A 10,616-nucleotide genomic window follows, 5' to 3' on the forward strand; every position below is an offset into this window, starting at 1 on the left:
TTAAACTGACCGTGAGGTTTTTATTTTGACAGCCACAAGCGGATTTCCCGTCGATCTCAAACGTGTAACTTGACAGACCCGTGACAGAAAATGAGCAGGTTGTAGCGGTGCATCTACCGGGCTGGATTCATAGCAATATTGTCATCAGAAGTCCTTTTTTACATCCACACGGTGAGTCATATTTCAAGGGATGGATTTGAAGAGGATCGTCATCAGAAACGACTAACGTTCAAAAATGTCAAACATCTTCGATGCTGCGGCCAAAGTGAAATGGGACCGCACGACTGCGGCGAAAAGAGCCGTGTTTCTTGCGGCGGCGGCTTACAGTGTCAAAACGCTGTACCCCATAATTTGTAGGCAGCTCAGCAAGAAAAGGAATGCGAGGAATCACCAGCTCTCAAAGGCGGAAAATGGTTCTTCTTGTTTGGTGAATGCGCACACGGAGGATGCAGCGTGCAAGAAGACATCACCGGGGGTAAATGCAGAATTTTTCAAACAGATTCTGGAACTTGCTAAAATCCTCTTCCCTAAGCTCGTGTCAAAAGAGCTGGGGTTACTCTCATTGCACTCAGTGGCTTTGATATCCAGGACTTTTTTATCTATTTATGTGGCCAGTTTGGACGGCAAGATCGTCAAGACAATCGTGGAAAAGAAACCCAAGCGCTTCATCCTTCAGCTGATCAAATGGCTCCTCATTGCCATCCCAGCCACGTTCGTCAACAGCGCCATTCGGTACCTGGAATGCAAACTGGCTCTGGCCTTTCGCACCCGGCTGGTGAACCACGCTTACCGGACATACTTCACCGATCAGACCTACTACAAAGTCAGCAACATGGATGGGAGGCTGGCCAACCCGGACCAGTCTCTGACCGAGGACGTGATGATGTTCTCTCAGTCAGTGGCCCACCTTTATTCGAACCTCACCAAGCCTATTTTAGATGTGATGCTGACCTCCTACACCCTGATACAGACCGCCAGGTCTAGGGGAGCCAGCGCATCCGGCCCAACTCTGTTGGCCGGACTGGTGGTTTTTGCCACAGCTAAGGTCTTGCGTGCCTGTTCACCAAAATTTGGCAAGCTTGTGGCTGAGGAAGCTCATAGGAAAGGCTACCTCCGCTATGTGCACTCCAGGATCATTGCAAATGCTGAGGAGATTGCTTTTTACAGAGGACACAAGGTATGTAGTGTGGAGGAAATGCATACATTTCATCCCATAACACATTTATTACAGTCTTCACAAGTGTTCACAAGCAGGCCTTTTGATGATGACTGTGGCCTGAAGTAACCCCAGATGTTTGATTCTTAACTAAAGTGATTATGGAGATAACGGGCTATTTTTGTCACTTGCAGGTGGAGATGCACCAGCTGCAGAAGTGCTACCGTGCTCTGGCAGACCAGATGAATCTGATTCTGTCCAAACGACTCTGGTACATCATGATCGAGCAGTTCCTCATGAAGTACGTGTGGAGCAGCAGCGGGCTTGTCATGGTGGCCGTGCCGATCATCACAGCCACTGGCTTCGCTGACAGTGGTGAGGAGGCTGTTATTATAGACACACACTGCACATCACACATTTGAAGTGCCCTTGTGTCACTTCCACTTTTCACTCTGTGGCATAAACACAAGTCAGCGCACATCATGATGGCCCAACGGCTCCTGCTTCCTTCTCATGCAGGCAATGATCACAAAAAAAGTACCAGCCAACCGCACGTGCTTGACATTTCAGATGCATCCAATAAAACTGCTGATGTCTTTCCATTTTCGTACTGTTCCTTCTGTCACTTCTCATATTTAACTAAATCATTTTCATACTATTCTAATGGACTCAAATCTCAATGTTGCTTATGTCCTCGCAGCAGATTTGCAGGTTTTTCAAGCATGTGTTTTTCCCTTTGCTCTCTTTTGTGATCTAGAAATGGCAGATGGGCAAACGCAGGTGATGGTGAGTGAAAGGACAGAGGCTTTTACGACCGCCCGAAACCTCCTGGCCTCAGGAGCTGATGCCATTGAGAGGATCATGTCCTCCTACAAAGAGGTAAACACAGCACGGCCGACCACTCTACCGCCTAAACTACAGTAACCTCCAGATAACATATTCTTTAGCTGATGGGAAGATGTTGTATTTGGTAAATAGTTCATGGTTTTCAATGGGAAACTGTTTTGGATATTACGGCGGGCAGATGAGATCCATAGACGGAGGGATGATGTCGAGATTGCTAAATAATTAACTCATCCTTGCTTAGCGGTTCATCCATTCCGCTGTAATCACGCTCGTGAAGCTCCGCACACGTCTGCAGGAGTCCTGGAGTAAGGAACAGCTGAATGAAAAGCCTCATTCACACTCAAATCCCAGGTCTTTTTTTGCTCTTTAATCAGCCCAAAACTAGCAGGTTCTATTCAGGAATTCTTTCACTCTGGCTTAACTCTGCAATCCAAAAGAGGATTTGGCCTGCGACATATATTGTGGCACCGTTCCGTGGCAGCACAGATGGATTGTTGTCTGCCTTGGATCACATCTGTGGCGAAAGTGGCGTCCCATTGGACGAAGGTGAGCCTAGCATAGCGTGGCATACGAATGGAAGTTTCAAACCTTTCCAAAATGTGAGTGGGCTGTTGTCAGCTGCTATTTGTGACTCACCTCTTTTCAAAATCTTCCCATTGTTCGGGTGTACCAACTGGAGGAGTCACAGTCTCACAAGCCCCGTATTACTGATGCACCGGATGCCCGTGTGGGTTGTTAGAGGACCATAACCAGCAACACTGGGTGTATTTATTTCAATAAACAAATCAGGGACATTGGAGTTCATCCTATTTGTTTTATCACACGTGTGTGTGCATAACACCCCTCTGCGTGCACTGTGATTATCTGTGCAGCTGCAAGCCCCTGCATGCAAGGCCTGCAAAAGTGTTAGTGTACTTTAGTGGGCACATTCCTCAAGCAGCTCCAACCTCTCTGCCTGAAGTACAGTGTGTCTGTGTTGTTGTATGTGTTCTGTAGCCTTGCTTTCTTTTGACTGTTCATCCTTTTAAAGCCTTTTCAGGCTGTATCACAACACAAGCGCTCACGACTTCCTATTTTACTGTTTATAACAACCAGTTTCAACTCCAGAATGGAAAGTGGGTCTTAACATTCTAATGTAATCTTCTATAATTGACTGAAAAGAGATTGAATTAATTCATGTGTAAAGTGGGATATACTGTAGCAGCATGACCTGTAGACGTAACCAAGCATTAATTGGTTGGTGTAATGGAGTATTGTTTATTGGTGGAGTATTGGATTGTTATGGGACAATGCAAGTAGTTTCTCTGATATATAAAAAATCCAACACAGAATTTCACAAGATTTAGCCTTCTAATGTCACTGCAGGCCAGTCAGCACCCGCTAGTGTGTGTGTGTGTGTGTGTGTGTGTGTGTGTGTGTGTGTGTGTGTGCGTTCTTAGCCAGGCTGTGAATAATCCTCCATCTGTTGATCTTTAAGCCAGCACTTCTGTATCTCTTTCTCACTTTCTGCTTGAGTATCTTTTCGAAGGTAAATGTCAGTTTATGGTGGTTTTACCAATAAAGTGTGTGTCCATAATAGCAGAATACACACCTTTCACCACCATTGGCAGACTCATAATTCTGAGATTTTTCTTATTCTTTCACCGTGACAGTGATATAGTTGGCATCTGGATGATCGTTCAAAATAAAGATCCTATACTATAACATCTGGTGGATTTTAAGTGCCTCTTGAAGTCATTTTTATTTCATTCTGATTGGTTGTTTGTTTCCCCTTTGCATCGTCACATGACTTCCAATTCCTCAATTCTGTTTGAAATCATCAAGGTGTGCAAACACTGAAGTGTCCCACTGCTGGACGTAGCGCTGAAGCCACAGAGTCACCGGCCATGACTTGGCTTTATATTTCCACATATTGTGGAAATACAGCCATAAAGTCATTTACAAAATTAGATTTTCCGTATCATATCATGATGATCCCAATTCAGGGTTCTACACAAACTTTGACCACATTGTGTTGTGTCGGGTTAGGTCACTGAGCTGGCAGGCTACACCGCCCGGGTCCACAACATGTTCGTGGTGTTCGATGACGTCCAGAAGGGCGTCTACAAGCGCTCCTCTCTGTCCGCCACAGCAGGAGCAGAGAAGAAGAGCAAGCCTGAGATGCACATAGAGGGACCACTGGAGATTAAAGGTAGAAACAGGAAGTCAGCAGCCTACGCTTGTAGCTTTGGACGTTTGTGCTGAAGATTCTGGTTAGATTCGACCAGAACTGGTGCTTAAAGCAACCAACAGGTTGAGAAGCTTGAATGCATGAAATCCATTTGACCCGAGGATGAAGGTCCTGCTAGATTAAAAGGCTCGGTTAATCTCAGAGATAATTCACATCATATCTACAGCATAATCCTGCTTCACATCAACTCTGAATTCCCACTAATTCTCTCTTCCTTTCCTCGCTCTCCTCAGGTGAAGTGATAGACGTAGACAACGGCATCGTGTGTGAGAACGTCCCAATCATCACGCCGAATGGGGACGTTGTAGTTTCTTGCCTGAACTTTAAGGTATTTTAATTGACTTGTTTTTGAAAAAGGTTCAGAATATTAGAAGTACTACAAGGAAGTGACTTCAGAGCTGTGATCTGGGACCATATAAGCAACATGCAGCAATTTTACCAGTTTTTTTTTTCTCCAGGTGGAAGAAAACATGCATCTGTTGATCACAGGTCCTAACGGCTGCGGGAAAAGTTCCCTCTTCCGGATCCTCAGCGGCTTGTGGCCCGTCTACGGAGGCCGGCTATACAAACCCTCTCCTGAACACATGTTCTACATCCCTCAGAGGTATACACACACTCACAAATATTCCCACCTTGCACCTGGGTGTGTGTGTGAGGGAGTGAGGCTACTGAGGTGAAACAGAGCTCCGTTCGCTGTAAAATATTAACCACCCAAAATGGGTGTCAGATACTACAGAACAATTTCTTTATGCTTCATATCTTTCTTTGATGGTCACATGATGAAGATTTCAGACCAACTACTGTCAGAAACAGAAGATAATAAACAATGTAATATTTTTGCTGTGTTTAATCACCTTAATACACTAATTTCTGCTTTTCCATACACAACAAATGTCTGGAGTGGAAAAATTTGCGGAGGCAGTCATGGAAAAATCTATTTAGTTCAACAGCCCTTGGTGGAGTAGGTCCTCCGACACTCCTGAAAAGTTGCTCACTTTTTCCAGTTTGTATTCTCACCAGTAGTCCTCTTTAATCCTTACACAGGCTGTCTTTATCATAATTGTCTGGATAATTCATGCTATCCTATATTTTCCCAGTAAATGTTGGATATAGTGAGATTACTTATGATCAATTTGAACCAAGGCAATCACAGAATTGTCATTTCCTGTTTGTTTTCAATTTCGAAAATCAGAGCTTCTGGACATCCCACTTCTTCTTCTTCTTCTTCTTCAGGACAACTGATAAATGAATGATTATTATATACTATATACTATACTAATATATATATATAATATATATATATTTACCTTGTGGACCAGTAGATTGTGTGAGATCAATAGATCCTCCAACTGAAACTCAGCTAATGTGAAAGTCAAGCTGTCACATGTAATTTTACCCACAGCTGCTTAAGAGCGACACACAGCGACACACACAGCGAGCCGCCTCCTGGAGAGCAGTGAATATTTTATAGTTAGGATGACGAAGCCACCTGGCAGCTGTAACGGGGCTCAGTGCACCCTGCTCAATAGACACAAGAGAAGCACAAAAGCTCTGCTTCCCTTTAGAATTTGTTCGTTAAGTGTGTGAAACATGCGCTACTTCACACACACACACACACACAGTACTTTTCAAGTACTTTAATGAATGACAAGTTAACAAAGAAACAGCCTGTGAAGATGTGTGTGTGTGTGTGTGTGTTTCTCCAGGCCGTACATGTCGTTGGGTACTCTACGGGATCAGGTGATCTACCCAGACTCTGTGGAGGACATGACTGCAAGGGGCCTCAGTGACAAGGACCTGGAGGCCATCTTGGACATCGTGAACCTCAATCACATCGTCACCCGGGAGGGAGGTAGGGCTTGTGCTGCCCGGTGCACCTAGACGTGCACGGTTCATTCTGATGTAAATGTGTTAGCATAAATTCCATAAATTCCAGCATAAAGTCACTTGTGGCAATTGGTTTGTCCAATTTAGACATCATGGTTAAAAAATAAAGTTAAAATGGGTCAAAAATAGCTGAAGTTCAAATTAAAACTAGTCTGAATCATGTAGAGGTACAGAAGAACAAAGTAGTGAATTTAAAAAGAAATGAGAAGAGGACACCAAAAGGAGGCTGAGGCCACAAAAACACATCATGCAGATCACACACTGATGTTCTGCTTTCCACAATACCGGTTTCTGAAAACTATGTTCATCAGATCTTTGTTGGGGAGAGTGGATGGAGGTCCACAAAACCAGTACTGATCAATACTTCTCAGAAGACAGATCCATCCGGTCCGCTGCTGTTTGAACTCCGGTCCTACAGTCGAGCTAATTGGCCACTCGCCTCTCATTTCCCAATAGGCAGCGCCGCTGTCACGAGCCAAATGCTGTGCGAAGCTTCGGGTCGTGAGAGGGCTTAATTTATGAATGGCCACACTGTAAAAGTGTTGAACGAGGTTTAGGTCACACACGCAACCGGAGTCCCGGATCAATGCTCATGCACACGCAATGGAGCCTCAAAGAGTTTTCTTTTGGATAAAGAACACATCACATTATAAACTGTCTGTTGCTCCTGAGGGTCCTTCTGATGTTGGAGGTGGCGTCGCTTTCATCACCCGTAACCCTGGAAACTCTCCTCCGCTGTTCTGATTCAGAAAGGCCAAAACAGCAAAGCCTGTGAATGTATCCAAGCGTATGTTTTGTTCTGATGTAAACAGGCTGGGACGCTGAGCTGGACTGGAAGGACGTGCTGTCAGGCGGCGAGAAGCAGAGGATGGGCATGGCTCGCATGTTCTACCATAAGTAGGGAGAACCGGATTTATCAGTTTGCTCCTGATCAATTCAGTTAACTACACACTCTGCTTCAGACACAAATATATAAACCCCTATTAGCCATGCTCAAAGGCCCACGCTCATATTTAATGGTTAAAAGGCCACACTAAATCATCTCTACTGCCTTTTATTTGCATCCTTTATTCACATAGGGGCCTTGTTCATGCAGCATTAATGACAATAACATCCTGACTTCTTAAACGGGACCTTTTTCCTCTCTTAAATGTATTATTAAAAAAAAAACACTGGAGCTGTCGTGTAATGGTAATTTACAGTGTGGGCTTTCTATCAAGCATGATGCATAATCCCATTTAATCTCTGCATGTCAGGCCTAAATATGCTCTACTGGATGAGTGTACCAGCGCGGTGAGCATTGATGTGGAGGGAAAGATTTTCCAGGCTGCCAAAAACGCTGGCATCTCTCTGCTGTCCATCACGCACAGACCCTCCCTGTGGTGAGACCCATCTCTGCACACCACGCACTAAATATCTTGGTCGTGAGATAAAAAGGAGTCGATTCAGCGTGTGACTCTCCACTTCCAGGAAGTACCACACCCACCTGCTGCAGTTCGACGGTGAGGGCGGCTGGCGCTTCGAGCAGCTGGACACGGCGACACGCCTCTCCCTCACCGAGGAGAAACAGCGGCTGGAGGCCCAGCTGGCCGGCATTCCCGAGATGCAGCAACGCCTCAACGCACTCTGCAAAATCCTGGGAGACGACTCTGTCCTGAAAACAAGCGAGGACTGAGAGGAGGAGGGAGCGAGGGGGCCCAAAAGGGAGAAAAGAGGAGAATGGGGGGTAAGGAAACAATGAAAAGAAATCCGCAGGGGTGGGGGGGCGGTTGGGGTCAGGGTTCCATACGCGTCTATAGGGTTGGGACTCTTACTCTACTCAGAAAAATCCAGTTTTAACTTCCCGTTTGTTTTGTTGCACTTTATCTCTTTTTTTTACATGTTTCTGAGCAGTTTCCCCTTGTTTTATACAGGCAGGGGGGTAGCTAAAGCAGTATTTCCACCAGTACCATGCGGGATCAACTGCTCCTGTACCCGGGATCTGTTTTTAGAACAATTAGTGACGCATCTCTGGTTCTAAATCTGGAGGTTTCGGCTTTATTAAACAAACATAATAGAAAGAGAGAGGCTGAGCCTGCTTAGATACAGCCGCGAGCAGCAACAGGAGACCAGTTAGACTCACAGGGCAACCAGGAGATTCCCTGATCAAATTGAATTTTGATGTTAGTTTTGCATAATAATGTAGGAATGGCTGGTGGGTGCCTTGGGTGCTGCCCTTGGGTGCTGCCCTGTCCAGCCAGGTTAACCCTATATAGCCTGATTTAAAGCTCTGATACTGTGAAGATGCGTGATTGTTGGTCAAGGCTGCTTTTAAGTTCTGCTAATTTTGTACGCTGTAAAAATAAAAAAGCTTGTTGTGGTCCCATGCGGAGGTTTCAACCACGGATGTATATTTTTCCAGGCACAATGGGTAGATTTTAACTTTGAAAGGTAATAAGTTATTTACCCGCTGTCAAATTTATCTACAAGGTGGAAAAATGGTGGAAAAATGTCAGTAAAAGGACAATCAGTCCAAATGTGCAGCAGAAAAGACAAACAAGCACACTGCTGTCATTCAGACCGCGCCGTTATCAGCAAAGGATCAGGAGTTTTGCTCGCTCTATAACTGCACCTGTATCATCTGTTTTATTTTATTGGTTCGTTAACACGTCTTATTTGATGATTGCACTGTGGAGACACCACTATGGAAAATTCTAAAGTCTTCTTTAGGCTCAGTGATGCTCGCACTGAAATGATGAGGTTTTCATTCTTGACACACGTTAATAACAGTAGTGTCTTCAGCTACGTGGCGCCTTTTCAATCCAGGACTTCACGGTGCTCAACAACTAGCAGAGCCACAAAATTTAAGGGCAGCAAAAGGATGAAACGCATTTAAAGGACAAACTAACAGCAGCTCATTTGAAGGCCTGGCTGTATAAATGGGATTTTAGAAGAGATTTACATAAATACACTGACCCTGCCAGCCTTATCTCCTCGGGCAGGTCGTTCCAAAGTCGAGGGGCCCCGACCGCAGTTGTCCTCTAATCTTCAATCACAACTTTGGAACCACCAGAATGGCCCCACCAGAGGATCTCAGGCTGCAGGCTGGCTCGTACTGGGTCAACAGCTCACCTAAATATCTGGGGGCCAGACCCAGACAAACCTTTAAAGCGATCTATGGGATCTCTTGAACACTGCAGGCATTACTAGAGTTGTTTTGACACTGGCGAGTTATCAGGTTGCCACCAGTCAGACTCTGATGACACCGAGGCCAGAGAGCAGAGTGCCGAGGGAATGATGCAGAGTCTGCAGGGTGACCCTGGAACACCAGGTCAGCCTGAACTCCACAGGTCATCTTAGAAACTTAGAACTACTGTTATTGAATGAGGGTGGGGTTATAGATGATGAGGTGCTGTTTTCTGAGAAGTGGGCTTATTATTAATTCTATGCGGACCACACTTTAGTTAGCCTTTATATTCCAAAGATACATTTTTAAACTAAACATCCTAGTTAAGATTTTCTTGAATGCTTGATCGGGGCCCACTGGATTTTAGGCAGCCATTAAAATCTGAAAATAAAACATCAAAAAAAGCCACCTTAGTTCATCGTTTTTAAACAAATTGCCTTTACACGTTATCCATGTTTTAGCGCCATAGTGGGTCCATATGGACTACAGTGGCCAAACACAGTAATTGCATATTTTTAAAGATAACGGTAAATATTTCTCTTTACTTTAAAGTCTGGCTGCTTCGTTTAATATGGCACCCCATCGTCTGTTACCCTGCTTTAAATCTAATACCACGAGTATGTTTTTAACAGCTTGTATGGTTCTGCTGTATATTGTGATGACACCTTGACTAATAAAATTATTTTATTTTCGGTTAGCTATTTGTTAATTTAGAGACTAAAAGATTTATAATTTATGAATTATTAAAGGTTACAAGTTGTATTTCATATGATCAAATTGTCCCAATAACGAAGTATTTATAACATCAGCGATTAAAAATTGGAGACGTCACAGGTTAATAAAACTTTTTAATATACCAGAAACAGGCAGTGATTTTCCCTACATTTAACGCTTATGAAATAAAAATGTATTTTCTTGTAAATAAATACATTTTTAAAAATTGCCAAAGGTGTCCCTTGCAGTCTTTCTTAATTTATACACTTTGAATTTTCATTTCTTGCTACGGGATAAGATAACTGTGTTATTACATCTATTTTAGTATTTTGTGTGTAAAAATGGAATAAACCTTATGTTTGTATGTATTAATACAAGACGGTTGTTGTCGCCATCTGCTGGCGAAACGTATTAAAAACGAGTACTATCATTTGACCACAAGGTAGCAGCACATAACTTTCATGTCGTTTTCTCGTGTGCTAGACGAACTCAGTTTTTAGAACGTATCTGTTCGAATGTAATGATGACTTAATCATTTAAAACAAAAGTCTGCAAATACAAAGCAACCGTAATATTCGTCGGTAATAGGAGATGTTTTCTTATATCTTATCATTGTA

At 43.8% G+C, this 10,616-nt stretch overlaps 1 protein-coding gene across 2 annotated transcripts; it reads left to right on the plus strand.

The window, feature by feature from the left end:
- The first annotated feature begins 52 nt into the window (after nt 1-52).
- Nucleotides 53-10,233, plus strand: LOC130519301 (ATP-binding cassette sub-family D member 2-like). 2 transcript variants are annotated; one of them, XM_057022626.1, is made up of 12 exons: nt 335-475; nt 616-1,177; nt 1,351-1,531; nt 1,914-2,035; nt 4,031-4,193; nt 4,466-4,560; nt 4,691-4,836; nt 5,939-6,084; nt 6,932-7,016; nt 7,376-7,501; nt 7,590-7,845; nt 9,101-10,233. In XM_057022626.1, the coding sequence occupies exons 1-11, from the start codon at nt 432-434 to the stop codon at nt 7,792-7,794; spliced, it is 1,875 nt and encodes a 624-aa protein (XP_056878606.1). In that variant the 5' UTR covers nt 335-431; the 3' UTR covers nt 7,795-7,845; nt 9,101-10,233. The 2 variants fall into 2 exon arrangements, with proteins under 2 accessions (XP_056878604.1, XP_056878606.1); XM_057022624.1 differs by having other exon boundaries at nt 53-1,177.
- The last annotated feature ends 383 nt before the right edge of the window (nt 10,234-10,616 follow it).

Source organism: Takifugu flavidus, chromosome 22 (genome assembly GCF_003711565.1).
Source record: "Takifugu flavidus isolate HTHZ2018 chromosome 22, ASM371156v2, whole genome shotgun sequence".
In the NCBI taxonomy this organism is placed as follows: domain Eukaryota; kingdom Metazoa; phylum Chordata; class Actinopteri; order Tetraodontiformes; family Tetraodontidae; genus Takifugu; species Takifugu flavidus.